At 45.3% G+C, this 13307-nt stretch overlaps 1 protein-coding gene across 1 annotated transcript; it reads right to left on the reverse strand.

Annotated features, from left to right (window-relative positions):
• Positions 1-1467: 1467 nt before the first annotated feature.
• LOC311159186 (uncharacterized protein) lies at positions 1468-9765 on the reverse strand. Its single transcript, XM_084215124.1, has 11 exons — positions 9476-9765; positions 8650-8784; positions 7752-7876; positions 7417-7485; positions 7126-7239; positions 6298-6413; positions 5951-6006; positions 4545-4597; positions 3715-3842; positions 3006-3162; positions 1468-1960 (listed from the first exon to the last, which is right to left on the reverse strand). The coding sequence occupies exons 1-11, from the start codon at positions 9674-9676 to the stop codon at positions 1873-1875; spliced, it is 1242 nt and encodes a 413-aa protein (XP_084071250.1). The 5' UTR covers positions 9677-9765; the 3' UTR covers positions 1468-1872.
• Positions 9766-13307: the final 3542 nt, after the last annotated feature.

Genomic DNA, 13307 nt, shown 5'->3' on the forward strand with positions numbered 1-13307 from the left:
GTGGACAGGGAATTATTTTTATAGTGATTTCTCAAACTGTGATTCCAGAGTCATAATTAACAATTTTTTTTTCATACTCTACATGCTCTGACACCTCCAAAACCTTGCTTTATTATGTGCCTGTCTTCCACCTTCTAAAAGTTAATGTTTTAGCCTTGAAGAAATAAGTGAAAGGGAAAGAGATGACAAGAACTCCACAGAAAAAAAGGAACAGATGTTCCTGAGATCATAGCAAAACAAGCCACACACTTAATAGGAACAAACTGTGATGTATAACATCATTATTTTCCTAACCTTTCTAAAATTACCTATTTGACTGATTTCTGAGGTGTAAAAAGAGCCATAAGGCCTTCCCTCCTGTCAAAGTACCATTGTCTGGAGAAATTTAGAAGCTCCCTGTTTCAGCACCTCGAGACCACGAGAGCACAGACAGATTTAAGACATCTTTGAGTTTGTGCAAGGCTCACAAGAATGTGGCCATTAATACCACTGTAACTGGAGAAGGGTTTGCAGAGGTGCAGCTAAAATCCAAAGCTCTGAACGAGTGCCAACCCCAAAAGAAATGCACCCAGGAGTCAGCTTGGCTCATCCAGGGGTCTCTGGGATGGAAGGAGGGGCACAGCACCTGCACCTGTTGGGGTGCAGCTCAAGGGCAGGAGTGCAGAACAGGGATGGGGTTAGAAATTAGGGAATTAGGGAATGGGAATCTCGCACAGCTGCAGGAGGGGGCTGATAAAACCAGCATGTCACAGCACATCAGGCTTGCAGCACCCCACCATGTTCAGTGACACATCCCAAACTGGGACATGGATGTCATACATACATGTGGAATAATTTTATATTCATGCACCCATTCTGCAGAAAAAGTTGTTGTAGCAGTAAGTGTAGGAACTGCCTCAGAAAGGAAAAATTCTTCTTGAAATTCTATTAAAATCTCTTCCTCTGTCAGCCTAAGCAGGGATTATAAAAACACAAAGTTATGCACCCAGATTTCACTATTTTCTGAAATAGAATGGTGGTACTATTCTAATTATAAGGTATCTTTCCTTAATTTCTCTTCTCCACACTTTCCACTTAACTTTTTTTTTCTTTTTACATGTTTTAAGTATGTTTAATTTTCAGTAATTAATGGCAAGATGCATCTAGGTAGGGAATACCTACCTTGGGCCAGTGACTGTAGTGGATGCTGTGGTTAATAAGGCACCTACAAAGGAATGATGAGGAATTCTGATCCCTTTCTAAACTGGATTACCAGACCCTGGCTTCCCTTCAGACAAGGGAAAATCGTGTTTGTACCACTTATTTCACTGGCCATTAATGCTATTCCTAGAGGACACCTCATTTAGATGTGCTTGCTCCTGCTCCTTCCACTTCATGTTTTACACAGCCACAGACAAAACTATCAAATCAGTGCAGCTTCCTGTAACAGGTTTTTCCCACTTTTTAATGACTGTAACAACCAGAGAGTTCAGAAATACACAGTTTTTATTTCAAAAACAAATCTGAGAGAAGAGAGGAGCTGCTAAATTGGGTCAGTGATCCACGTAGCCTGGGGTCCCAGTCGTCACGGTGGGGAGCAGCTGGAAGTTTAGGAAAAACAGCAAAGGACAGAGCATGGAATGATCCCTCCCAGTGCATTCCTCCTGCAGTCAGACTTCCTTCAAATTGCCTCCAGACCACCCTGGTTAGCAACCACTGAAAGCTGCACTAATAAAAATAGATCTCATTTCTCTCCAAATCCTTTCATACCCTTGACCTCCCCAGCATCCTGTGACGAGCTCTACACTCAAACCAGGGCTGTTTTTTGCAGGGAACTACATGTTTTTGGAAAGCTGCTGCTTGCTAACATTGCTGGGATGAGCTTGTAGATGATCATGGGGGAGAGGCATCAGTGGCAGGGTCAGGTCCTTCTGTCCTGGAAGCAAGCTGCAGGTTTGGAACCGGCTGGGCGGCCTCGTCCCTGCGGGAAGAGCAGCGACGCTGAGCTGGTGTCTCGTGGGGAGGAGGCAGAACAACACCCCCACCCTTTCATTTGTCCCATGGGGTTGATTTGGGAGCAGATATGAGGTGGAGCTGACAGCAATTGTGTCAGCACTGCCAAGGGAAGGATCCCTGGGGCGGCTCCAGAGCCGGCGGGGCTGTCCAGGCTTGCGGAACGAGCCCGGTTTGGGTTTTAGCCGAGGCTTTCCCTGCTGGGTCATTTCCTCCACCAGGCAGGTCTGGACAGCCCAAAAGGGGAGGGAGCAGGGACCTGGCAGAAGCTGCAGGTTCAAGTTCAACCAGCAGGTATTTTGCACTTTTGGCCCGTTTGATGTGCTTTAAGTATGTCTGGTTTTAGGAAGGAGCTGAGGTCTCCATCTGCTGAAAGTCATTTTTGGCATTTCCTCTAGCAGCCAAGGATTAGTGTTTATTTTAAAAAGCAAACAAAATGTAAGCAACAAAATTTGCCTTTTTCTTTCATGAGAGCAAAGACTCCATATGGAAAAGGCTCCAGGGAAAGAGTGACAAACACGTGGCAGGAGGAACAGCACTTCAGTGAAAAGGGAAGCACATTCTTTGTGGATATAATTTTGCCCCTAACAGACCCATTTCTGTGGGGATTTTCTGAACATTTATCAGTCCAAATAAATCCTTGAGTGAGCAAGTTTCACCCTGTAAACTGCCTCTGTTTGGGGTGAGGGCTCTTTATTTCTATAATGGGACAGATTTTCTAAATAAAAGAGTGTCCAGAATGGAGCATCCTACAACTCATAAACCTACATGGAGACCAATAGAAAACCCACATAAACCCATACAACAAACAAATGGCTGCACCCATGAAAAGCTCGTGCAATTATTCCTTTTCAAATAATATAAGAGTGCTTGTCAACTTAATGAGCAACTTTTTTTACATCAGGTAAAAAAATCAGTGCATTTATGCTTCAAGTATCTATGGAGTTGTAAGCATACAAGTCAATACAGGAGGATGGGAGTTTTTTACCTCTTCTTGCCTGTCATTCTTTTACCTGTAATAAAATTCAACCAGGCCCCAGCCTGGTGTTAACCCATTGAGTTGGAAATCTGCAATGCACTCATGGAAAACTCCACTCCCTGTCAGGCCATTGTACACCACGGGGCAGGCCTGCTTATCCAGAGCTGCAGAAACATCAAAGCTCTTGCCACCTTGCAGAAGAGTGAAAAGGAAACAATGTCACCAAGTTTCAGTAGTATTTTACCTCAAAACAATCCCCATATCTTTTATTTTTGTGTATGGGGTTTTTTATGCTTTTCTGAAGAGTGATAGTTCTGTCTGCTTTGTAAATCAAATAAAATGATCAACCATATTTCCAGCTGAATCCACCTCAAAAGAGATGTTCTGACACCCCAAAAATGTGGAAATCACTATTTCATGTGGATTAGCACAAACAGGATCTGTAACTCTCCCTCTGGAACCTGTGGCCCTGACCCTGCAGTGGGCACATTTCACCCAGGACGCACCACAACTATAATTTAATTTAAGCAGGGAAGTGCCCATGGCAGTGGGGTTGGAACCAGAGGATCTTCAAGTCCCTTCCAACCCAAACCAAGACTTTATGGCTCTGAGTGGATTTCTCAGGGTGTAATATGATGCAATCCCCAGCATCACACAGAATCTCACTGAACAGTCTTTCCTCCACTAAAGGAACTGCAGGCCAAGAAATGAAGGCAGAGGCAGCTGGACTGTGTTGAGCTTACCAGCAGTAAAACTGACTCCATACTCATCCTGGATAAGCCCATCCTCAGCCAGCTCAGCCAGGGAGGCGTTGGACCACTCAATGCCAGCCTTCCTCCCATCAGGAAAAAACACATAACCTACAGTGAGGCTGAAGGGGAGAGGAATGCAGCAGGTGTGAAGTTCAGCCAAAACTCAAATGCACCAAAACATTGGCAGAGAGAATTGGGACTGTTCAGCCTGGAGAAGAGAAGGCTCTGGGGACTTCCAAGAGGGGCTTTGGAAGAGGGTCTGGAGTGCCAGGATAAGGGGAAATGCTCCCCACTGCCAGAGGGCAGGGTTAGATGGGATATTGGGATGGAATTCTTCCCTGGGAGGATGGTGAAGCCCTGGCACAGGGTACCCACAGAAGCTGTGGCTGCCCCATGTCTGGAAGTGTCCAAGGCCAGGTTGGATGGGGCTTGGAGCAACCTTGGAGCCAGGGACATTGGTATTTAACCCTCTGGATGCAGAGAACACCAGTGAGCAAGGCAGGGCTCCTGTGGAATGCCCCACTACAGCAGGGGCCTTCCCAAACAGCTGGGAGTGCCCAGTTTGTACCTCTAAATCATCCAGACAGACAGACAGCTCCATCAGCCCTCAGCAGCTGAAGGGACAGGAAGCAAGGGAAGGTGAAAGCTGTCCTTGTGACTAACTGCAAATGAAAAACTGGGAGCAGGGAGCATGAGGGCGTGGATGGAAATTGGGCAGGACAGGTTCAAAGCAAGAATGTGCACACAGGTGTCCTGCAGAGCGGCTTTTGCCACCTCTAAGATGAGTGGTTTTAGGAACATAAAGTTCTTTGGTCACTTACTGAGTTGTGGTAGCTGGCATGTTGATAACTGTTAAATGTGCTGCAGTCCCATCCTGCAAGAGAGAGAAAGAAAAAGCAGCCAGAGTTGTGCAGATTCCTTTCTGAGGGTGCTTCACTGGCTGGACCAAGAAGACACTGGATAGAACTCAGCCTATGCAATGTGCTATGGCTTCACACTTTAAAATCCTCTCACTACATCTGCCATGAAAATCTGGCTGCAAACAAATCCAGGAATATAAACCAAACACAGTCAGGACAAATTAAGGACAATGGGAACAACAGAAAGTCCACAGCAAGAGGACATAGGAAGGAAACAAAGCCTGCAAAGAACAACCAAACTGGTGTGCTTTGACCAGACTTTTCTAACGTGTGTTCATCTATGTCTGGGAGCAGCACATAGGGAAAATGCTAAGAAGGAACTGGAATCTCCTGGTTTTACTAATTTCTCTTCCATCCTTAGGTCTGGACTCTTCATGCTCCACTTGGGCTGCTCTGAGGCAAATTTAAGCCTCCTCTGATGCTATAAATGTACAGACATGGGGTAAGAGGACTCCAAGCTTCAATCCGCAATAAAATTCTTAATGAAGTCAGCTGGCTTTTAATTAGGGGCAGAACAGCCACAGTCACTTTGAGTCTTGAAAAACTGGACAACAGGGAGAGGTTGGTTATACACACTGTGGTGCCAAAGCTCAGTCTTAGTAAAAGATACACCGGCACGTGATAAATCAGGATTTGCACAGAAGTGGGATTTTCCAAGCTGGGAAAAGATCTTTTATTCTGAATTCAGTCTAAACCCCTGTAATGCTGCCTATAATAGAGAGTTTTGATTTATGCCTGGCTTGGCAAAGGAAATGCCTTTTCAGAAGCATCTGCTGGGCTTGGCTGGCAGCTGGCAGGGCCTGCCCTCAGCATGTCCCTGGGCTGTGTGCTCCCAACAGCCACAGCTCTGCCTCTCCCCCACGCAGCACAGCAGAGAATTATGGCTCAGCACAGGCAGAAATATCTGCTGACTGCTGTCATGAAGGCTTAGGATGCTTCAAACACCGCAGGCTTCCCATTAATGGAATCAGCTCTGCAGCAGCTCCACGGAGTGCTGGGTACTTGCAGCAGCTGAGAATCTCTCCTGTAAAGCTGCCTGCCTAATTTTTCTTGAAAGAGCCAAAACAAACTGTTTCAAGTTATCAAACAAGTTTTGCTTCAATCAGTGTAACAAAATCTCAGTTTTTACACACACAGCTCTGCTTTTGAGAAAGAGCAAAAGCTCTCAACACTAAATCTGAGTTAATGGTGCCACCAGCGAGAACTTTTGATGTGCACCATGGATGTTCCCAAATCCTTATTTCTGGATACTTAAATGTGCCTGAAAAGCTCAGAAAAACTTCCTGTATTGCCATGTTAATACCTACTTCAAAGTGTGCCAAAACCATGACATAACGGCGAATGTCAGCCCAGTTCCGGACACCTGCAAAAAAAGAACAAAATCCCCTGGAGTTTCACCATTCCTGGGAAATGTGAACTAACAGCACCTGACTTCACAGCAACCTTTCTGGATAAAGAAATATCCAGTAATTGATAACATGGTAAGGAATGTACGTCCCCAAACCAGTGGTGGTATTTCCTCTGGAATGTCTTCACTTCATGCCCAGGCATGGAACCGGTTATTTTAACAGATAATCCTTCATCTCACTGCCCTGCCAGTGCCAGCTATACTGAAGGCATTCCCAAGGCAGGGAATTCTTTCCAGTGCTGTTACCATAGGAGTGGCTCCGAATGCCTTGGAGGGAAAGTTCAGTTTTCCCAGAATTTTCTATTTCAATCTCTCCGACAGACCGGCCCCACTGCTCGTGTCGGAAATGCTGCTCCCTTTGTCTGGAAGAAAACAAGGAGTGGGTCAGCACAGGCAAGAGCTCCAGCTCTCCTCAAGAAGCCTCAATGCCAATCTGATGGATTCACCCCCCAAAATGAAGGACATTTCAGAGCATCTGGACCGTGGCTATCCCAGGTTTTACACATCACTTATACATTTCCCAGTTACTGTTACATAATGAGACACCTGAGAATGAAACAGCAGCAAATTCTCACCCTGAGAGGATATAAAATCACCCTTTGTTTGAAGAAATGCTGGGCTGCCAAACAGCTGCTGCTTAGAACTCAGCAGGTATCACCAAAACACAACATTATTGATATACATAATTTCACACCATTGATTCTCATATTTTTAACTCTCCAGAACTTGTATAGTATTTTAAACACCCACTTCAGCTCCTTTCTCATAGGATTATATTCCTTTTTTAGCCATATCTGGACCATTGACTTTGGGAGCTGCCTAAATCAATGGAAACAGAAAGAATAAGAAATATTCCTGATGCTGAGGGTTTCACTCAGACATCAGGAAGATCCCATCTGTGTGCAGGATCCCCCAGGTGTGGTGTGGCACTGAAACCAAGAGCCATGTCCTTTATTAGAGCACTTCAAATTAATCCTACCTTCTAAATGCAACTATAACACACACCAGACCTTGAACAGAACTGTAGAAAATATTATTATCAATCCCAGAAGGTTAATTAATCTTGTGCCTCACTTTTTGACCTTCTGGAAGAGCTCGATGGTCCAAGGCTCCTGGGCTAAAGCACGAGCAAATGTGCTGGGGTTACTGTCAACATTAAAGTTAAAAACGTCTGTGGAGTTCTCCCATCTAGAAAGAGAGAGGAAAAAAAAGACATTATTAGCATTCATCTCATACTAGGCCAAGCTCTGCCCTTGCTACTTTGACAGAGGCAATCTTTGTATTTTATTGGAAAATTCTGATTTTTGCCATTTTAAATGAGCCATGAGCTTACTGTACATTCCAAAGCAAAGATGAAAAACTTACTGCAAAGAGAATTTAACTGGTACAAGTTCTCCCTCCTCTTCACTCCACTGCTGTCTGTAGGATCCTTTCCTGCAAGGCAAAGCACTATAATTTTATATCACTCCTAAACAAGCAACAAAATGTTTCTTGCATGTTTGGAATTGGAATAGAGGAATCTATAATGCTCTACACCACCAGATTTATTTTCATTCCTTAATAATCAAAGTGTTTTAGTTACCAAACAGCTTTTGGTTCAAGCTGGTTAAATTTAAAATAAATGAAATATATTTCCAGATAGTGCTGAAAAAGCCTTGGTTTTATGTGTAGATAAATGAATTTAGGGAGTGCTGCAGTACCTGAGTAATCCATCAAAATTTATCTTCCAGCACATTTGGGGCTCCAAGTATTCCATAGTGAGTCCTCCTCCACTCCAGATCTCTTTGGATTCATCTCTCACCATCATGTTTGGGTGCTGTGGGTGCTAAAAAGAGGAAACATTTCAGGAAAAGATTTGCTTAATTCAATTGTGAGGATGCCACAAAGCAGTCTTGTTATACTAAATATGACTAAAAACCCAAAATAATGCACATCAATCCTCTCTCTTTTTTTTCTCCTATATTCTCCAAATAGGATTTATCCTGCTTTTTCTGGTCATGGCTACTTAGTGAAAGAGATTTGTCAATATAAAGAGAGTTGAGTGCAAAGGGATTTATGTCAGGTCTTCTCTCCTTCTTTACTATGTAGCCAGGTCTTAATAAAAAAATAAAATCCTCAGGCAAAAATCTGATTAATGATATCTGATTAAGCTTTCTTTTCAGCAAGAATGAAGCAGATGTGCATAAAACTCCCTTAAAGCTTTCTCTTCTCTTTTAAAGAGGCAATTCCAAATGGTTTTTCAAGCATGAAAATTAAAAAAAGGGGGAAAAACCAACCATAAGCATAAAACAGAACTCATCAACCATGTGCTGCACCTGATTGGAAAGACTGGATGCTCAAATTCCTCCTGGCGGATTTAATAAGGCACATTTTAGAAACTGTTCTGTTTTGGGCAGATTATGGAGAATGAGTGTCAGACCCTTCTGAAAAAGGAACATACCCACTGCTCTGACCAGCTCTACCACTGCCTTTGGACACAGCACTGGTGCCTTACTGGTGTGAAGATGCAGAGGACAAATCTTGGTTTGGGATCCCATCACAGGTTCAAGAAAGGAGTTAAGCCCCGCTCCTGAACATCACCCCACATCCAGCACTTACTTCAAACTCGCCTATCCCATCCAGCCTGAGGAAGAGCCACATCTCACAGAGGCCAGCGGGACGTCGGGCGAGGCGAGCAATCACAAAGCTCCTGTTGGTCTCTGCAAAGCCGGTGAAGTACAGGGAATCCAGAGCCTGGGGAAAGGGAAATGGATTTCAGCTCCAGCCGGAGGCAGGAAAGGGAGGAGAGACGGTCAGCAATCCTTTGTTTTCCATAGGCTTCTGTTCAGGGATCAAATTTTGCTTTCACTTTTTGTATTTCATAGCAGGCACCCCGAGAACAGCCAGGCAGCTTTAAAAGCAGCAGTGATACCTCAGCCAAAAGAAAGGAGAGCTCAGAAAAAATGGAGTTGGATAGTGAAGGGTGCCAGGCACCGGGATGCAGGGAACGGGAGCACCTGAGGAATTGCCAGGGGGATGCAAGGGCTGGAATGCAGAGGATGCAGTGGGGTGGAGGCAGTGTAGGGCCGGGGAAGTTTGAGTCCGAAGGGGAAAAGGTGTTCTGAGGGAACGTGGGGATACTGAGGACGGGTGTTCCAAGACCGGGGGGACATGGGCATGCTAGGGATGGGAGTTCCGAAGCTGGAGGAACATGGAGAGGCTGGGGATGGGAGTTCCAAAGCTGGAGGAACATGGAAAGGCTGGGGATGGGAGTTCCAAAGCTGGGGGAACGTGGGGATGATGCAGGAGATGGAGTGCCAGGGGAACAGGGAGATGGGAGTTCCAGGGATGTGGCACACAGGGATGCCAGGCTATGAGAAAAGGGTGTCGCAGAGGCGGGTCCCAGGGAAGGGGGTCCCAGCACCGGGGGTCCCGGGCCACTCACGTGGGGGTCGGCGCGGAGCGGGCGCGGCCGGCGCGGCTCGGCGGTGCCCGCGGCCGCTCGCTGCCGGCAGGCTCCGAGGCAGAGCAGGAGGCAGCCCAGGGCCCAGCGTTTCAGCGGCGCCCAGGAGCCGAGGGCGGCCGCTCGTCCGGCCCCGAGCAGCGCCAGCAGCGCCGCGGGCAGCAGCGCCAGCAGCGCCAGCATCGCGGAGTGCGCGGTGCGGGGAGCGGGGAGCGGGAGCGGAGCCCCGTGCGATGCGGGACGCGCTGCGGAGCTGGCTCCGGCCGCCCCCAAACCCCGCCTCGGGGCCGCTCCCCGCCGCGCCCCGGCTCGGATCGCGGTCATTTCCGCGAGGGGGAAGTTGGATTTGCTCGGTTTAGTTACTACGCATTCCAAGGAAAGTTCAGGCAGTTCTCCTGGAAGGACACTAGAGGAAACCCTCTAGTGATGCGGGGTGCTAGGCTCTCTTCCCCAACTCTTTGCTGCAGATCGCTGAAGGACAGTCCGTTTAAGATTAGAGATATTAAATAAATGGGAAATAAATAAATAAAGGGTGGTGAAACACTGACACAAATTGCCACAGAGGTGGTGGATGCCCTATCCCTGGAAACATTTGGATGCAGCTTTGAGCAACCTGGTCTAGTTGAGGATGTTCATGGCAGAGGGGACTTGGACTAGATGACCTGCAAAAGGATCCTTCCAAATCAAGCTGTTCTGTGATTCCATGATTCTGTGGTTCTGATCCTGTTTCATTGGGCTCTTGGCATCAGTGGGCCCTTCTCTTGCTCCCACTGCCAGCTCCAGCCAACAGGCAGTAGCCCATTTCACTCAAGGAACCAAAAAACCCCACCCACAGCAGGCACCTCAGCATCTCTTCAGGTACCATTGTAGGTACCATTTCTAGAAGCCATATTTTTGAAGGCTTTTGGCTGGCTGTACAAGAGATCCTTTTTAGTCCTTCTACAATTAGCATTTAGTCTCATTTCCCTGCACTGAAACAAACCCAGCCTCTCAGGAGAGGTTGAAGTGCAGCCAATCTCACTTTGGAGAAAGCTGGGGCTCTCAGAACCCGGGCTTTCTTTGTCTCCTGGGTGTTTAGACTCCCTGTTAGCTCTCCAAATGTCTCAGCAGATTCCCTGTTACTTGCAAAAACATTTATTGTGCATTTTTCTGCCTTGTTTCAATTGTGCCTCTGTTTGGTTTTTCAACCACCTCTGCCCTGGTTTGTGTTTAATGGATCAGTGCTTATGGTTCTTTCGATTTTCTTCTCGGAATGTAACTTGTTTTTAATAACCTCCTGAGCTCTGCTGCTCCTTTTTGCCCTTTTCCCAGTTTGTCCTGATACTGATATGCACTTACATTGCCTCAGTGATCATGTTTCTGCTGTTCCCTCAAAAGCTTTTAGTACCTTAGATGTTCCTTTTACCTTCTTAAAATGGTTCCTCAGTTTTTCACAGCTCCCCTTTTCTGAGACCAGGCCCAGCTGTCCTGTGATGCTTTATTGCTGTCCATGGGCCACATCAAATTAAAAGGAGAAGGGCAGAAGGCACCAGAGATTCAGACAATGAGGTTCAGAAATTAATTTCAGTAAATCACCATTGCTTCAGCCAATATTGAAGGAGCACATCTTCAAGTTAAGCACCTAGAGCAGGCAGAGAGCAAATAAGGTTGTTTTCCAGAGAGTCAGAGGGATAATAAGGTGTTTTCATACTTCAGATTGTGCTGTGGAAGGATTGAGAACAGCCTGAAAGAAAGAGATGTGTCACAATGTTATCACCCTGCACCTGCAGCATGGCAGATGTGGCTCAGCCCACAGAAAGGCTGCAAAGGGAAAGGATTATGAAAAACAGCTTTTCTTTTTCACTAGAATCTGAAAACATTATTGACACAAAGCAAGAGTCAGTGGGGAAAGATCCACACAAATGACAAACCTTTGAGACTTTACAAACATGCACAGAATTAAATCCTCCTCTGCCCGAGGTGGAAGGGGCTACAACAAATGACAGATTCTTCTAAACTCGTTTTTTCCCCAATGCAACCCATGAGGAGCTTTGCTGCCCTTCCCCAAATTGCTAGTCCTTACACAAACCACTTGAATTTCAATATTTGCATGTCTGAGGGGAGGAGAAATGGGGTGTGATTATTTCATGCCTGATGTGTGAAGCACTCCCAACCTCCCCCTGAGTCTCCCCAGGCCACGATGAAGGCATTGTGTGTGTGTCCCTATGGAATCTGTACCAGAGATAAGCTCCTTCCTTCCTCTCAGCACAGGACATGGAAACAATTTGTTTTGTGCCACCTTCTGTTTCCACATTTCTTAGGTAATTTGTTTGAGGGCTTGAAGTTATCTCTGGCAAACAATTTATCTTGGCGATGTTATTTGTGGTGGAAAGGGGTTCCAAGCCGTCAGGACTTGCAGAAGAACCAGAGTCCTGGGGATGTTTTTAGCGTGACAACACCAGCTCTCTGTGTATTGAAACAAGTCTAAGAGCTGCTCCACGTGTTCAGCGAAAAATTGGGGAGGAAAATACTCAACTGATTTGTTTTTAAGATCGGGAGGAAATCAGGAATTTGTGACAGCACAGTGCTAAAACACAAAGAAAAAAGAATGCTGAATTTAAGGATTTCTGTTTAGCATAAATTTAAGCTTCTGTATAAGGTTTTAAGTATCTGCAATATCGCTAAAAAAAGATGTCACAGCGCCTAACTTTTTGTAACTCCTGGAAAATTCTGGTATCTCAGCCAGCCTGAGATAAAAAGCACAATAATGGTCGTTTTCTCAAGGGTTAAACTCACTGTAATTGAATAAAAAATAAGGGAATATTATTTTGTTTTCATTTTTATTCCTGCATAAACAACATAATAGTTACATTAAGGAAAACACCGAGGGAGAAGGCAGTTTTGCAAAACGATCAGCTCTTATGATTTTGTGTCTATAAATATTTACATAATTACATTTGAATAGCAGAGACATTGGCTTAGACAAATTTCTTTTCATATGTGCAACCAGCTGTTGGGAAATAGAAGAAAATATGTCAAATCAAGCTTTTCAGAAGTCCCCAATATTTCAGCACAGAAGAGGAGATGTGAGCAGCTGTATTTTATTGCACTTATCAGCACACAGCACCCTTGTGCACTGGCTGCCCGTGTCCCACTAGATGGTGGTCATGCTACAAGGAAAAAAAGGATGCAAGAGTGTGCCCGAGTTGTCATCGTTTCTGTTTGTCATCCTTCAGCCTTTAAATTTGTTTTAAAAATATCCTCAGCTCCCACACTGCAAGGTTTGCTGCTTTGCCTCTACTTTTTGAGCCACTGGGTCTGTATTTTTCCTAATACACAGTGGGAAATCCTGGATGAGTGTCATATAGTATTTCCATATCAAATAATTTAACTATTGATGTTTAGGCACAGGGAACAACTGCTGAACGTGCTCCTGAATTAGGTGCCAAATCACATTCCTGAGGCTCTCAGGAGTGAAATCATAGAATCACAGATGGTTTGGGTGGGAAGGGATTTTAAACCTCATCCCATTCTCCCCCCCTGCCACGGGCAGGGACAGCTCCCACTGTCCCAGGCTGCTCCCTCCAACCTGGCCTTGGACAGTGCCAGGCATGAGGTACAAATTAATGAGGGACTGTAATGGAATATGACCACAGAAATATGTGTAGACATAAAGCAAAAATTCTTCATGGAGAAACTTGTGAAAAACGCCAATCCCTTGTTTTTAAAATTTCAAAAGTTTAATAGTAATAAAATGGTTATAAAAATAGTAATACATGTAGAGTAATAAAAATTTGGACAATTAGGATTAGAACAATATGAGACAAAAAACCCA

Source organism: Fringilla coelebs, assembly GCF_963513975.1.
Source record: "Fringilla coelebs genome assembly, chromosome: 14".
NCBI lineage: Eukaryota > Metazoa > Chordata > Aves > Passeriformes > Fringillidae > Fringilla > Fringilla coelebs.

Excerpts from the sequence above, each read along its gene's own strand:
- LOC311159186 (XM_084215124.1), bottom strand. The coding sequence starts at position 9,676 with ATGCTGGCGCTGCTGGCGCTGCTGCCCGCGGCGCTGCTGGCGCTGCTC. Across the intron at positions 7,877-8,649 it reads ATGGGATAGGCGAGTTTGAA|CACCCACAGCACCCAAACAT; the intron begins GTAAGTGCTGGA and ends TCCTCTTTTTAG. Across the intron at positions 6,007-6,297 it reads CATTCGGAGCCACTCCTATG|GTGTCCGGAACTGGGCTGAC; the intron begins GTAACAGCACTG and ends CTTTTTTTGCAG.